The sequence below is a fragment of the Mchenga conophoros genome, linkage group LG11, assembly GCF_057382185.1.
Source record: "Mchenga conophoros isolate Kocher_MC1m ecotype Shallow Benthic linkage group LG11, M_conophoros_male_GT1.1, whole genome shotgun sequence".
Taxonomy (NCBI): domain Eukaryota; kingdom Metazoa; phylum Chordata; class Actinopteri; order Cichliformes; family Cichlidae; genus Mchenga; species Mchenga conophoros.
In genome coordinates, this window is record NC_140536.1 from 14,845,406 (window position 1) to 14,862,749 (window position 17,344).

Genomic DNA, 17,344 nt, shown 5'->3' on the forward strand with positions numbered 1-17,344 from the left:
CCTCTAGTGTTGTACGTCACATCCCCATTGAGTTCCTGATGAAGGCTCTTAGGGTCCCATTGATCTTGTACAATTCTAGGCATTCCAGTATCCAGCTGTGGGGCATTGAGTCATAGGCCTTCTTGTAATCAATCCAGGCAGTGCACAGGTTGGTCAGTCTGGTCTTGCAGTCTCGGCTGACTGTTCTGTCTACCAGTAGCTGGTGTTTTGCGCCTCTGGTATTCTTGCCAATTCCTTTCTGTGTCCCGCTCATGTATTGACCCATGTGCCTGTTCATCTTAGCCGATATGATGCCTGACAGGAGCTTCCATGTAGTACTGAGGCAGGTTATTGGTCGGTAGTTGGAGGGGACCGGTCCCTTCTTGGGGTCCTTGGGGATCAGGACCTTCCGACCTTCAGTTAGCCATTCCGGGTGTCTCTCGTTAACTAGCAGCTGGTTCATTTGTGCTGCCAGACGCTCGTGGAGTGCAGTCAGCTTCTTTAGCCAGTAGACGTGAACCATGTCGGGCCCTGGTGCTGTCCAACTCTTCATACTGGAGACCCTTTCTTGGATATCTGCCACTATGATGGTTACTGGACCCTGTTCAGGGAGGTCGCTATGGTCTGCCCTCAGATCCACTAGCCACTGAGCATTGCCGTTATGGGTTGCGTCCTTCTCCCATATGCTCTTCCAGTATTGCTCCGTCTCCAGCCTTGGTGGTGCTGTTCTCTTATTATTATTGTTCCCTTGCCACTGAGAGTACACCTTTGCTGGTTCTGTGGAGAACAGCTGGTTTATTCTCCTGCCTTCTATCTCTCTGGTGTACCTCCTCAAGCGGCTGGCCAAGGCTGCGAGTCTTTGCTTGGCAGTTTCCAAGGCCTCAGGTATGGACAGCTTGCTGTATTTCTTATGCACCTTCTTTGTCGCACCTTTCTGCAACTCCGTTAGTTGGCTAACCTCCCTCCGTGCTACTTTGATCTTGCCCTCTAGCCTCCTTCTCCATGGAGGGTACTGCCTCTTGTTGCTGTTCAACTTGTAGCCAAGCATCTCACTGATCACTGCTGCCGTTTTGTAGATCAGCTTGTTAGTGTCGGTAATCGTGGTTGTAGGTATTGTGTGTGTGTGTGTGTGTGTGTGTGTGTGTGTGTGTGTGTGTGTGTGTGTGTGTGTATATATGTATATATATATATATATATATATATATATATATATATATATCTACATGCTAAACTTTACCTCTCACTAATTGCTGTATCATTATTCATTTTGACATTTTCTGGATACTCTGAATTTTCCCTACTTCTATCTTTTAATGCTTCTGTCTTTCATTTAATCTAATTTGTTTTAATGACTTACTGGTTTTGTTATCATTAACTGTTTATTGTGTTATTGTGAAGCACTTTGGTATACCCTTGGTTTTAAATGTGCTATACAAATAAACCTGTATTGTATTGTATATTAAGAAGTATACGAGATCAAAATGGGAGACGCCTCTTAGGGTGGTTGAGAATAACTGAGCTAAGATCCTGTGGGACTTCCAGATACAGATGGACAAAATGGTGGCTAACCAACCGGACATAGTAGTGATAGACAAGCAGAAGAAGACGGCTGTAGTGATAGACGTAGTGATACCGAATGACAGCAACATCAGGAAGAAGGAACACGAGAAGCTGAAGATGTACCAAGGGCTCAGAGAAGAGCTCGAGAAGATGTGGAGGGTGAAGGCAACAGTGGTCCCAGTGGTAATTGGAGCACAAGGTGCAGTGACTCCCAAGCCAGGCGAGTGGCTCCAGCAGATCTCAGGAACAACATCTGCGATCTCTGTCCAGAAGAGCGCAGTCCTAGGAACAGCTAAGATACTGCACAGGACCCTCAAGCTCCAAGTGCTCTGGTAGGACCCGAGCTTGAAGGAAATAAGAACAGGGCCCTGTTGGAATGCTACTCCGTTTCCAGCAGAAGAGGTTACTTGACTAGGATGTGGAACCTATGGAACCTTCGATACCCAGCAGACTGACAGAGAAACAACTAATAGCTTGGTGTTCCAACATTGAGTAGAAGGAACTGCTTTCACAGCTAGAGATCCATAAGGTATATAGCACAAATGCTATGGCAAGGGAGAGCCAGGACAACAAGTCAGGCGGGAGATATTACCTCCACCCGAGATTGAGTACCAGGCCCCAAGTACGATGGAAGAAGGAGCACTGAGTGCGAGCGTAGCTGACCAGAACGAGAGGATCATGGTGAAACTGGAAACCTGGACCCTCTGTAGTTGGTTACCAAGACTACATGAAGTACCCTCTGAAAGTCTACTAGAAGATGTGAATGCAGCACTAAGGAAAATTCCTACTGCAAACAGCAAGCTGCCCATATCTGACGCCTTAGAAACTGCCAAGCAAATACTCACAGCCTTGGCTAACCACTTGAAAAGGTATAGCAGAGAGATAGAAGGCAGGAGAATAAACCAGCTGTTCTGCACGGACACATCCAAGGTGTACTCTCAATAGCAAGGGAACAATATAAGAACAGCGTCACCAAGGCTGGAGACGGAGCAGTATTGGAAGAGCATATGGGAGAAGGATGCAACCTAAAAGAACAATGATCAGTGGCAAGTGGATCTAAGAGCAGTATGAAAAAAAAAAAAAAAACGCTTGGACACCGCTAGCATAATTGACAGGTTTTTGACGGGGCTTCCACACAAACGCAAAGCAGGAGATGAAGCATCGCCAAATATGTTTCCAAACCAACCAGCGCGAACATTTTTCTTGTAAAACAAAGGGGGGCCTAGCAAAAAAAGTTTGAGAACCACTGTATTAGAGGAACTTAAGCAATGCCACTCCCTAAAAAGCTAAGAACAAATAAATACTGCATATTTTAAAAAAAACTTTTAGAAGTGAGTTTGCTTTAGAATGAGGTCTTCCCAGACATAACGCTATTTGACCATGCTAATGTTTTATGACCACACACACTTACACTGACACACACAGTAGTTTAGCCCCTAATGAACAATTAGAGATAAGAGGCTGGGCTTTTAGTGCTAATGTAGCCAAGGTAGGGTAATGTGATGCCTTTGGGTTGATAACACTCTGTGGGTGTGTGTTTTCTGGTGTGTGCAAATGCATGCGTGTGGTCTAAAAACTGCCCAGGCTGAGAAACAATCATAGGGGGAAAAAAAGCTGCATTAAAGTCCAGTAGAAAAAAAAAGAATTATTAATCAATCCAACAAAACTGTCTTTCATACTTTTCAGTGTTTCAGCAAAGTAAATGAGTTGTGCTGTGTCTATAACAGTTTTGATGTTTAATTCATAGTCTGCTGACTTTTTTCCTTTTAATTACACTGTGATCCCTATATGCAAAATCTTTAAGAAATAATTAAAGATAACGAAGAGAATAAAAAAAGGACAAAGAGGACTGGCTGGAAAAGGAAAAGAAGAAGATAATGTTAATAATGCTCAGTATTAAGCAGTAGACACAAAGTTGGAAGGGTGGAGTCAAGGGCAAGCTTAGAGAAGCAGTGTACTGAATAGGAGGGAGGCAGGCAGGCTAATGTAATCAAATGCCATTGATTTAGTTATAGCTATAACAGCTTCAGTGCTGCTAAATGCAGCGTCTAAATGTGCATCTGGATATACTGCAGAGAAATCTTGGAGGAAAATCTTTTACATTATGTTACTGATGTTTATCATATTCAGATTCTAAAATCAGCTCAAATTTGTATACATATATATATATATATATATATATATATATATATATATATATATATATATATATATAAACATTTGAGCTGATTTTAGATATATATGTATGTATATGTATCCAAATTGGATACGTACTACCAAATTAGTGCTCAGATGCAGAAGTAAAGAGATGGATGATGGTTGCTTAAAAGAAAATGTAATGGTGTTATGAACTGCACTGATAAAGACCTGTGATGAACAGATGCTTGAGAGTCTGCTGACTAATCTTATAGAATGACTGCCCTCTGGAGGACATCGGCACACATTACTGCATTGAAATAATCTAGTCTCTCTGCACCATAGTTTGTGCTTGGTCTTCATTCTAACAGCTCTCTCTGGTCCTCTTTTGTCTTTTCCGTCTACTTCCCTTCACCCCAACTGGTTCTGTATTAGATTTCTCCTGTCTGTAAGCCTGGATCTACAGGAGATTTATTTCTGCTAAAAGTTTTTTTGTTGTCCTGCAGTGTCATCAAGTTGTTGGTCATAAGGGAATGTTGGGTTTCTATTGCAGAACTACTTTTTAAAGCTGAAACAACTAAAAATTTCCATTAAAACGAATAAATTATCGGCCAAAGTGACGGGCTTTGGTGACACAGGCATGGATGGATTACTGTGACTGTGGGTCTTAAACACAAACTTGCCATGGGTCCTTGTTATCTACTCATGCAAATACCAGGCACAACATATGCCCTTGTCAAAAGACAGTTTTATTGCACGTAACAAGGCAACTTACATCCACATTTATCTTGTATTTGTTGACATGTTAAATTACTGCTATTATGACTACTGCTACATATAACTCGTGCAGGACAATTTACCCCGAGGCACCAACAGGAAGCTTTCAATAGTCTTAACTGTGTAAGTCAGTAAAATGTTAAATGCAATCCAAAATCAAGCACTAAAGGTGATGACAAAGGACACAGATGGCATAGTACTAGCAGTGCTGCTCTATTGCTAATGCTTGTTTCAAAGCTAAAGTCCATCCATCCATCCATTCGCTTCCGCTCATCCTTTTCAGGGTCGCCGGGGCGCTGGAGCCTATCCCAGCTGTCATAGGGCGAGAGGCGGGGTACACCCTGGACAGGTCGCCAGTCTGTCGCAGGGCTTCAAAGCTAAAGTCCTCCTGTTTATTTTGATACATTTTTTGAAAATCCCTTATATTAAAAAAATAAAGCAATGATGATGCACACAACTTAAGGTAAAAGCCACTGGCTCCAAGGTATGTTCCCAGTTTGCACAAACAGCAGTCTGTCCATAGAAGCAGTCTGTATTATGTTCCAGTTATACAGAATAACTGGAACACCGTATGGGATTGCACGGCTTCAGTAACAAGTTAAGATGAGAGCTTTATTTCCCTTCTGGACATTGTAAAAATTGTTAGACGTACTTACACAGGATTGTGTGTCAGTGTTTTGGATTATTTTATCATCAAAGTCATCCATGTCCACAGATGTTGTCTCTGTCTGCAAACGGAAGGCACAACTAACATGCAGCATCAAACTATTCAGCCATGCATTTAGCTTGCCTCAGCTATCAGTTAAGTATGAATGGCCTATAAGTATGATGCTAAAGGTTAGTTTGTAAATTACTTCACACTATTATTTTTCTAATGATACTTGTATAAATAATTAAATGCAAAAACTAAGGGCAGAATTATAATGATGTCCATGCTGTTTTCTTATTTAATAATTCAGACATACTTCCTGCACACATACAGCATATTGCCCAGGAATGAGTCTCACCTTGGATTTCCTCCTGTTGAACTGGAAGATACCCAGGAGGCCTTTTTTTTCTGGTCTGTCCAAACTGCCAGTACTGGAGCGAACAAAGTCTAAAAAAGTAAAACAAGAGCAGGAGGAAAGTAATGTAAGCACCTTATAATTAAAGAAAGGGAGGAAAGAAAAAGGGAAAGACATGGTTTTTTCTGCATGCAAAGGTTAACGAAAAGGTTAACATATGGTTAACAGAAAAAAATAGGTTTTTTTTTAACAGTCAGTCAACTCTAAATATTACTCCAAACAGATACCTTTGTTTTAAAAGCAATAAATTAACCTTCCAGTTTTGCTCAGAAGAGGGAGCTGCAGCTTTGCTTTTCCTCAGGTTCACCTCTACCCAACTTTTATAATCAGCTAAGCAGTAAGTAAGAATGTGTCGTGATAAAACTACAGACTCAAGGACTGAGAGGGAAGGTAAACTAACTATCAAACATTTAAGGGCTAATACTCATGATTTGGGTTCTGAAACGAGGCAGAAGCAAGCCAATTTATTAATAAAGCCTTTAAAAATTGAAGGCATTGATGTTCACGCAGGTTAAAAAAAAGTACATAAAGCAACAAATGATTTCTTTTAATATGGCTGGTTAATGGTTAATATCCAATGCAGCAACAATGCAGGGTTAATAAGCAAGCAGCGATACATTGGGTTAAACAACCACATGTATTTGAATGGTGCCAACGCTAAGACACACAATATATACGTCTAATACCTGTGTAGTTAAGTGCAGGGGCAGAAGCCATTTTAGGGTGGAAAGCTGTAAAACATGATAAAGTTTAAAAACACAAACGTCATTAATGGATAACTCATCTACATGACAGAGCGGCTGTGCTTGTGCTTTTGTGTCACAGCACAGCCGATGCGCTACGTAACTACTGATTCACAAGAGGAAGTCATTTGTATAATTGCCTCATAATAATGAAAGTAAACTACATTACTACTATGTTCAAAAGGGTAGGACTGTGTAAAATGTAACTGAAAACATGACGCGGTGATTTGGAAAGGATTCGAACCCTACAATTTACCAAAAACCTTTTAGCATACCAAATGCTGAGAAAGAAACATTTAAAGGGAAACTGGGTGGCCTTGTTGATTACCAAAATCTTGCACAAGAGTGCTTGACCATAAAAGTGACATAATGTTCTACTGTTCCCTTGTCACATCACTTAAGTGATAAAATACACGTTTTTACTGTGAGATCACAAGAGAACCTTTAACTATAAATACCAGTGGGTGTGGATAATCGCGCAGTAAACAACCATAACTTCATACTACATGAATTATGTATTAATACAAAGGCCGTACATGATTCATAAAAGCTCGCTATTTCAGCCGTTGTATGGACAGGATAACAGCAGATACTGTGAGACAATAGCAGGGCAAGCCAAAGCACACACCAGTATCCACGCTAACATCCTTTGTCTGCTTAAATTTCACATCATCATCTTAAGTGTTACATCCTATGTTTACCAGATAGTTTTATTCAGCAGAGCAAAGCATTATTTTATCTTTTAAAAAGTTAATACAATTTTGAATATATGTACAGACACTTGCTTTAAAGTGACTGGAGTTAGAGGTGAAATGTGTAAGATTTAGGTATGTGCTTAACAAGTCCCCTAGAATTTTAAACGCTCTTTTTCTACAACAGCAGTCACCTAATGTTATTATGCGACCTGCAAAAAACTGGGGCTACAGCACGGACAGAGGGCTCCAACCCTCTTTCTCTCTGTTTTAGACATAGTGCATTTGAGCAAGGTGGAGAGCAAGCAGCTGACAGATGCAAAAATCAGCACGGCTGCACAGTACTTTGATGAAGAAAACGATGAGCAGTTGTACGTCTGTGGTGTCAGAGTAAAGTGGCATATAACCACGTAACCAAAGTGATGTGTAACCACATGCAGCACAGGAGCGTGAACGCTAACCTGGAAGGAAGGAGGGTTACCGGTGCTAGTACTGTAGACTTTAGCCACATTCAGGAAACTAATCTGGCAATCTGTGTCTGCTTAGATATATAAGATTTGCAACATTATAGATGGCACAGACATTTCAGCGACATCTAAAACAAAATACAATTATTAAGGAACCCGATTAAGAGTTTATCTAAACAATGTGAAAATTGAACAACTGAGATTTATTCTCAAAGACAGTTATAACAGATGTATCTACTGAATATAGGATGCTAACCCGTCTATGCTAACCTGTACCTACAGACAAAATAACAGAGGGGTAACTCGTCAGTAGTGCCTTAAACATATATTCTTTCAACTTCTGTGGTGGCAACAAGTCTTCCAGTTTGTGTAGAAACCTTTGGGAAATAATTTGGTAAACATAATTTCCTTAGGGATTAATAATGTATTCTGATTCTGAAAACAGACCTTAGCTCCATTTCTGTGAAACCTCTGTAAACTCCTAATAACTTTAAAGTCGCTCAAGTTCATTTTATCATTATCATTATTTATTTATTTTATTTATTATGACAGGTAGCTGACTGCTGTTACATTTACAGTCACAAGGTAGTACGTTCTTATCAACTCTTATCTTCCATTCACCTTTTCCCTCTGCGTTCCTCCCATACAAGCCCCAGATAAAATTTTGCCTGACCGACATGGTTCACCGATGGAAAAACAGAGAGGAAAAACCTTTTATTAAAAATCAAATCCAGAGAAAAAAAATGCCATCCTGTCTTCCTTCTCCTGTTTCCTGATCAATGTAGCCATTACAAAGACTGTAGCCATGTAAATATGGTTAGTGATATGTGTGTGATATGATATGTATATACGTTTGACTGTGAGATTGTGCAGCTTCTCCATTATAGCATTACACAGATTAATGAATAAATATTTCCACATTAAAAGAATCAAAAGAAAAAAGTATCATCGCTTAGGATCTGTATCATCTTGCATGCTACTGGGAAAACAATACTAACAGAAATTTGACATATTTCACAAAGAGCAAAGAGAAATGAGGTCAGGCTTACCTAGCCTCTGATCATGTACGTAGAGATCTTTGATCCCGAGTTCTGCTAGAGTTTTGTCCAGCGGTAACTCTCGTTGGCTGATGCTATCCTTCAGCAGCAGGACACGTGTAGGGTCGAACTCACACTTGTCACAGATGACTGGTATCAGAGCCTGGAGCGATATCAAGGGGTTCACCCGTACTACGGCCTTCTGGTTGCCATGATAGTTCACCATCAATCGCACAGTTTTCTGATACACAGAGGGGAAAATGATGGAGAAAATTAGACACGCAAACAGCTGGATGACATTAAGAGCTAATCAAGGATGAATCATCAAGTCAAGAAAAAGGATGATGTAGTTAAGGGAAAAAATACAACAAAGTTAACTGACTGATAAAATATGCTAGCCTAAAAGACATACTTAACTAATATTTATACTTATATATATAAATATATTTAAATATAGTCATATTTCTGATTGATGTACAATAGCATATTTTGGTTTAAAAATATAAAAAGTAGAGGAGAACACACAGAGGATGACACTGCAATAATAAAGAAAAAGAAATAACAATAAAAGAAAGCACAATTCTACCACAGTACTATTGGCAGCCTCTTTCGTGAATGTACCAAGCTTATCAGCAAATTGTGGAAGAGGTGCTAAGTTGTTATAATTTACCCATTATATATGAAAATGTTCAGGTTGATGGTCATAGGTTTTCCAAAATAAACAGTATTTTAAGCCTGTGACATGGGTATATTTTAATGTTTCTGCTAATATGGTCACTAGATAGATGGTTGAAATATTCGAGACTATCGGAAGGTTAAATGGAGACAAAAATAAATTTCCCATCTTTGTGACTGAAGCAATTTTTCCTAACCAAGAATAATCAAATTAGCAACCAAAACAGGTAACTGATAATATAATGTAATATTAAAATAAGGTGCAAAACTGACATATTTGTTACTGGTAGCCATTTCTGTGTAGTTTTTCTGGTGCATCGGGAAAGGACAAACAGTTTATTTATCGCTAACTATTGTTCAGTTAATCAATTTAGTTACATAATTTCCTAAAGGATTAATAAAGTATTGTGATTCCTTACTTCTGACAATTTTATAAGTACTACACTAATTTTAAATGTTTGCATTTTACTGAATTTTGTTTCTAACATTTTGAACACCCCATTCATATCAACAAAAAACATTTCAATAGCAGTGTGAACGATATCTTCCATAACCGTAGACTTTATTCCTGGGCTAACATATTAGACTACTGGGTGGATCCAATACACTGGCAATCGAAACAAGCTATTTAATTTGAGCTGTTGAAATTGGTTACATAATGAGAAGATGTGAGATAAAACAGAGAAGACCAATGACTGACAGTGCTGTCTGAAACAGTGTCAGCCTCTGGCCTATGGCCAGGTGGGGTCAAAGGGAGAGAGAGCAGCCAGTGAGTCCTGAGAAGAGCAGAGAAATAATGCATGGTAACTAAAGGTAAGGTACTCATCAAATATTCAAACGGTAGGAGGAGAGTGAAGGCGAAGACAAGAAAAGGCAGAGAGAAAGAGATTGATGCTGAATAGAATAAAACATCCAGACAGACAGTAAGGCAGAAAAAGCACACTAGACTTAAAATCAGTTTATAAACTCCAATAAGGGACTTGCTGGCCAGTTTAATACCAACCAGCTTCCTACCTTAGAAATGGCCCTTACAGGATTCACTGGCCATGCTTTCTGCCAGTGGTCAGTGATAAAAGGCAGAGAGGGACAGGCATTACATAAGACTTGCAGTGAATGCAAATTTGATTTGTAAAAACATGAGATAACCCTTTGTGCAATCAAAACAACACAAATCCAAGCCAGGCATAAAAAAGAAAACATTTGCAGGTTTTAAATATGCTGTAACAGTATAGTCCAACATATAAAGCACATATGACAAAAGAGGAGGTGGCTCAAGGTGTCAGGATCCACTGCAACTCACCTCTGGCACTTTGGGTGCTGGTCTGCGCGCCACTTTCTCCTCCAACACTTTTTCCTTGATAAGCACACAGGCCACGTTAAGGGAGCCCAACAGTGCGTTGGGCTTGAAGCCCAAAGACCGGCCCTCAGGAGACAGAACCTCCAAAGTGTGCAGAGCTGGATTCAGGTGGTAGCGACTACACAGCTCGACCAGCAGATCCATCAGTGCTTTACTGAGAGGGAAAGAGAGAGATAATAGGAGTGAGAGGGAAAGTGTGTGTGTGTATGTGTGTGTGAGTGTGTGTGTTTAAGAAAGAAATGCAGAAGGAGATGAGAAGAGAAGAAAGGGAGGCAGGACAAAAGCTAGGGTTACAAAGTCTTCGAAGCTTAGCTGAAGTAAAGAGAACGGAATGAAACAATGCCACACTCTCACTTGATGCACCTCAATGAAACAATGGGTGGTATTTTGATCTAAGCCATTTCCACAGACAAAATACAGATACAATGACAGCAGCAGTGATTTAAATATGAACATCAAAACATTGCCTTCATCTTAATTCTTTCTGTACAAATATTTTTCATTCATTTGAGGTTGATTGTATATTAGTAGCACCTTTTTCTGAGAATGTTCTTATCCATTTTAAACCCCTACAAAAATCCATGTTATTGTTTAATTTTGCCAAACTCTGACTGAAAAATAACACACTGTATGTGAAGTAGAACTAAAACCTGAGCGCGTCCATATGCTCTATAAAAGGTAAGGTGGTTGCTGAAGATTTCACCTGTGCAGTCCATCTAAGAGTCTTTACAAAAAAGGTAGTGACAAAGCACTGGGCATAAAAAATAATACCTCTGTCATTCACTTATGCCCATTGCTTTGTGTGCCTGTTTGGATTGCGGTGCTCATGTGGAGGCCTATAGTACTACTTGTCAATCCTCACATAAAGAAACCTAGAAACAGTCTCCAATGTTTTCTGGGAACAGAGATCAGATGACAGAACTGAGAGAGATACTGCTACAAAGAGCACCATTGACAATCACTAACACATGGATGCAGACTGCAACTAAAACCAAAAACAGACCCAGTGTCTGGTGTGCTTCTCGAGATTCATTTCATACAAAACATGCCAAAACATAATGACTATCTCTAAGTATTTACTCTATTTTTTTCTATGTATTTACTCTAGCACTGAATATATACCTCCCTGGTTCACATAGGGTCATTTTTAACCATGTTATGGTCAAGCATTACTAAGCTGTAGTTTCAAGTACCTATCGTAGATATTTAAAGTGTGACAAATTACATTACGAGGGTGCACAGGGCATGTAGATCATTCATGAAGTGTGACACTGCGGTCATAAAAATAATATATTAGGTGTAATAATAATATTAATAGGAGCATGACAACAAAAACACACAACCAGATAATAACTAAATAAGTAACTGACTGCCTAAGCAACAGTATTAATTCAGTAATAACATATACTATCATGCCTGCATTGTAAATGCCTAGTGCAATATCTGCACCACATTTTTCACTATTTTTAAATCCTACAAAATAAACCTGCTCGTGGTGATTGATTATAGCAAATATCCTAAAGCTTGTTTTATTTTGTCAATAGTGAGAGCAAAGCCTCTGAGAGTTTCTGAGTCCTTTGTGAGGCACAACTTCCCTTAATCACAGGATTAATAAGGCAGGAATGAAAGTAAAAAAACAAACAAAGACTGGAACTTTACATTGATAACTGAAGTTTATGAGATCAGAAGAATGCAAAGATATGCCATATCTTTATTCAACCACTGTTTCGCTTATTTTAAAAGTAGAGAATTACGTCATCTCTGGTATAGTCATGACTGGAATGTGTTTAGATGAGACAGTCTGTCTTTTAAGTTCACAAAACATAAAACTAAAAAGTCCCAAGCCCATAACTATAAACAAGATAAAATTATATGTTGCAATGTGCTGGCACATTCCTGTATGTGCTATTTTTAGTCCTTGAATTTAATCACTAACTAACTATCACTATAGAATATAACAGGTGATATAAGTCTATGAGGAGTCTGCACTTTGACCTTAGGGTGGAGATAGTGAATGAGCCTTTGTATGAATGATTTGTGTTTACCCCTTTGTCATTGTCATAGTTTGCCGAGGCAAACTGCGTGGCGTGCGAAGAGAGGACCCAGGTGCAGACATTCTCAAACTCAAACTTAACTGATGATGAACTGTTTATTAAAGCAGGCAGAACAGTACAAAATAAAAGGGTGAAAACAATGCAAACTAAGCAATAACCTAAACTGGGGTTTAGGTTGAAGAACATGAAGAACCCTGGCAAGTAGAAAACATAGGGAAACGCTAAACATGGCAATGTGGTGAGGAAAACCTGAAAGCAGGACATGGCAAGGGAAAACGCAGATGATCCGACAAAGACTGAATGAGAAGGCACAGACTAAATACACACAGGAGGCTAATGAGAGAAGTGGGAACACATGGGGGAAACAGCTGACACACATGAACATAACGACGTCACAGTGGAAGAGTAATACTAGACACAGGAACACAAGACCTCTTCAAAATAAAACAGGAAACATAAGACGCAGACATGAAACACATGAAGGGCAAGGGAGACTTAACAGGGGTGGAAGACACAAGGGGAATCTAATAACAAAGATCTAGAACAACCTAGGCATGATAAAAAATGAACTTAGAAAACCTGAAGAGCTTAAACATATACTAAAACTCAAAACGCTGGGTCAAAAGACCCAGGACCGTGACAGTCATAGCAACAGGTTCTGATGTTTTAAGCAGCATTGATCATAATATGACCATCTTCTATTAAACATAGAAGGTCATACAAGGTCTTACCTTCATAGTGTCATAACAACCCGTGGTTTGTGCAATATTTAAAAGTGGAATGGGGGGCAGAGCCTTCAGCTTTCAGGCCCCTCTTCTATTATACTAGTTTTGCATGTTAGAAAGCCTCTATGACAATAATATGATACATAGTTTTTCTGGTGATGAGCATACAGAGGCATCTGATGGTGATACATTCTCTATAGTTATTAAAAGAGTCTCTTGTTGTTTTATACAAGATAGACATCCCCAGTTTTCTGCCCTAGAGACAATTGCCTCATTAGGGACAGAGAGCACTAGCAGGTCAGCCACTGACTCTCTGGGACAAAAAGCTTGTGTTGGAAATTGGAATGGAACCCCCCAACGAGGCCCCGCTGGCACAGCGAACAAAACATGCACAGGAGCAACAAACATACAGTTTTTCTGGTGACTGAATGAAGATCAACCTATAGAATCATATCGCAGAACTAACAATAAACTAAGGTTAGATTCGATTTGTATTTCCAGATATAAATAATAAAATAGCTACAGATATATGAAGATTTTATAGTCAAATAATATGAGATTAATGGGCAAAACTTTTGGTCATGACACATGTGACAATAAAATGAACAAATCAAAACTATGTTTGATATGTGCTTGTGTGGGCCTGTTTTTCTCACCTTCCATCCTCAGTCACATAAATCTGGTTGCCCTGTGGCAGGGTTAACTGTAAATCCACTGTGGCCCTCAGGATGTTCTCCTTGGCCTCCATGCCTGATGTCCCTCCCCCATCAGGTGTAGTGGTTCTGAAGATATGGCGTGGAGCGGGTTGAGGGGCCGGTGGTGGAGGTGGGGCATGGGCCTTCATCCTCCTTCTTGGTGATGAAAGTTGGAGAGATACACAAATAAGAATATTTTTTCTTTTTCAGGCCATCCTTTTCATATGATACAATACTTTAAAATTTCCTAATGACATATTTATTTTTATACAAACAAATTATATATTATAAATGTCTGTTTCCTCTGAATCATTACTGTTTTTTTTTCTGAAGTTCAGTCAGTTGCACAACATGACAGCCTATGAATACAAACCACTGCTACCACATCAGGGGCAGCCGGAATACTAATGTTGACTTTTTTTCTATCTTTCTGTTTCTGATTATGACATAACCTTCCCTTCATTTAGATTACATAACAAACTACAGACACGCCAAGATGATTATTTTGGTTATCAAGATCTCTGAGCCTTTTGGAGCTGTTTAATCTATCTGGTCTATTGCCTCTTTAATATCACTCCTACACTCCTACAATCAATGCCTGCTATCAAACAGCTTTCCAAAGGCAAATTAACATCTTTGCTTTGACAGAAACAACACCCCTCATTAGGGCTGGGCTATATCATACCGTTCACGGTAATACCGGTATTAATGTTGGGCAATGATAGGAAAATGAAATATCGTGATAGAATATGGGTAAAACGCGCATGCGCAGTGCCTACGTTTACATACGCACATGGCGGTGACGTAGAATGAGAAAAGCGAAAACAGATCGTTAAATGAAACGGATGAACCAGAACTGGTTTGTAAAAATGCTGCAACTTCAGTGGTGTGGAACTGGTTTAGTTTTCGTCCGTCAGATACACAACAAAGCACTGTTTTTGCTAGAACATGCTAGCGTGCCGTCGTTATTACCGTGTTGTTTGGACAATACGACACACTTAAAATCAATCCTTTGATTTTTCTGAAAATCGACAGTGCCCCTTATAATCCCGTGTGCCTTATGTATGAATTCTGGTTGTGTTTACTGACCTCTAAACGATTTTATGTACACGGCGCTCGAAAATCTGTCAAATGTTTTAGTACGACTTTGCTAAGCTACGAAGCCGCACCGCTTGATGGATTGTCGGAGCATCACGGCATCGTAGGCAGGAGCCTCGCGGAGTGATACTGTGCTTCAACATAATATTACCGTATTGTGTGTGTATAACCTCTTTTTAAGTTTTGTGGATATTATACATGGTTATGCTGAGGATATGTCGGCCAGTTTCCACTGGAAATGCCTTTTGATTAAACTGTCAGCAAGGAATTTGCACTGTTACATTTTTATATAACTTTAATGCACATAAAAAACAGCTGGTTGTTTATGTGAAAATACATTGATGGGTTTTTGGTTTTTTTGCACTAATAAAGTTGTGGAGTTGTAAAGTATTTTGTCTGGTGTCAATTATATCGTCAGTTATATTGTTATCGTAAATTTTCAAATGTATATCGTGATAAATATTTTTGGTCATATCGCCCTGCTCTACCCCTCATTCATTTTCATTCCACCCCTGAGGAGAATCTATAAACATATCTGAACATATGAATCAACAATGTTATAAACAGTAATACAAAATACAAAATTGGGCTGACAGAACTGTAGCAGCGTTGAGAAAATTAGAAATTCTATTGGGGGGTTTTTTCTTAACAGAAATAAAGGAAGCCATAAAGTACTGAATGAGCCAGGGTGCAGACCACGCATCATTGAATCTCTTTAAAATACTTTTATGAAAATCACAAATTAAAAAAACAAACGCAGATGCAAAACATACTCCAGCCACACAGCTCCTCGTGAGCACTGTGACAGATGTCAATGACAAGCTCCTTCTTGTGTGTTTGACCTCGGCTAAACATAAACTGTACTTGCCCTGACACACACAGCTGATTAGACAGAAATGAAACAGTTCATTCTCTCAGCAATGACAAGTGCCATATGATTAAGCACACACTCACTCTCTCAAGTATTAGCCTTGGATAGAAAAGAAAAAACATCCCACTCACATCAAAAACAGTCCTTGTGCTGATTAAGTGTTCCGAACGTGTTATATATCAGACTGTTTAACTCTCGTTCCAAGGATTCGGGAGACACCCCGAAGAATCAGTGTAAGCATTTAATTGTAGACTCCGAAGTTGTTCAATCCAGTATTCTCGACGTTATCCCTGCCCAGTTTAAAGACAGCAAAATGAAGGACGTTTGCACATGGACATAGCACAGTGAGTGGACTCTAACCTGGCTAAAGTTAACCATTAACAGCTACGTCACATATCAACTAACTTGCGCCCAAAGGGCTCATAGAGTCATTGACTCATTATCCAGTGCAGTGAGAATGTTTCACTTTTTGGAATCACAGTGCACGTCATTTCTAATTATTGACTAGAAAATCTCTGACTATATACGCACCTAAAACTGTGTGTAGTGATGAAAGAGCAGACTTACAGACCTGTAACTGTGAGAGACTTTTTGCATTTTCCTGTTAAGTCTGAGTCTTTTAAGGTAAACAGCACAGGGCTCTGTGGAACTGTGGGACTGGGTCCTGGCCAGGCTTAACACAGGCAGCTAGTATCCTCCTCTCTCTTTCGCTTGCTGTTTGTCTCACCGTAACATTTCCCTTTCCCTCTCTCTCTCTCGCTTTTCCTCGCTCAAACATGTACAAAGACTCCTTTAGAAGAAGCCTAGTCTCCCACAGAGTTAGAATGAGCGTAAACAGAGAGAAAGAGTGGGAAAGTAAAGAAGCACCAAGGAACGCAACGCAAAAGGAAACCCAGCTCTGGCACAGGGGGGCAGTAAGTGCTGCTGAAGAGACTAAGTTACAATGCTCACACACATACACACCTGCACACACAGAAAAGGTTACTAATGGATAGTTCATTTTACTTGACAAAACAGCATTAACAAGGATGGATTTCTTTTGCTGGCCTCTATTAAAATTCTTTAAAAAAATTCGTCCACAATACTTTCTGCACAGGAGTACACATCAGTTTCCCTTCTAATAAAAAGAAGTCTATAGCAATGTATTCACATATATAAAATAATTATTGGTTTATACAGCAATGTCAGAAGTTTTTAACCCTCAGCATCAGCCGGGCTCCAGTCTACGGTGCATCTGAAATTAGAACATGTGGGCAGCTATAAAAACTTACCAGAAGGCACATAAATAAATATTTGAAAACATGCTTTACCTCTTCTATAACCTGAATATTACTATGCTCAATCTTGATCAAGACACTTGGGTTAAATCGTGACTGAATGTTAAGGCATGACTTTGTGTGGTGGCACACATATT

At 39.4% G+C, this 17,344-nt stretch overlaps 1 protein-coding gene across 8 annotated transcripts in view; it reads right to left on the reverse strand.

The window, feature by feature from the left end:
- The window catches only part of cobl (cordon-bleu WH2 repeat protein), a 75,206-nt gene that overhangs the window by 50,312 nt on the left and 7,550 nt on the right, over positions 1–17,344 (reverse strand). For 2 of the 8 annotated variants that reach the window (XM_085291085.1, XM_085291078.1), the window contains 6 exons: positions 13,923–14,117; positions 10,431–10,641; positions 8,468–8,696; positions 6,203–6,247; positions 5,460–5,548; positions 5,109–5,180 (listed from right to left, as the gene is read on the reverse strand). In XM_085291085.1, the coding sequence (XP_085147211.1) occupies positions 5,109–5,180; positions 5,460–5,548; positions 6,203–6,247; positions 8,468–8,696; positions 10,431–10,641; positions 13,923–14,117 (841 nt within the window). Of the gene's footprint in view, positions 1–5,108; positions 5,181–5,459; positions 5,549–6,202; positions 6,248–8,467; positions 8,697–10,430; positions 10,642–13,922; positions 14,118–16,061; positions 16,235–17,344 lie in introns of those variants that run through there. The other 6 variants (XM_085291080.1, XM_085291081.1, XM_085291079.1 and 3 more) reach the window with 6 other exon arrangements.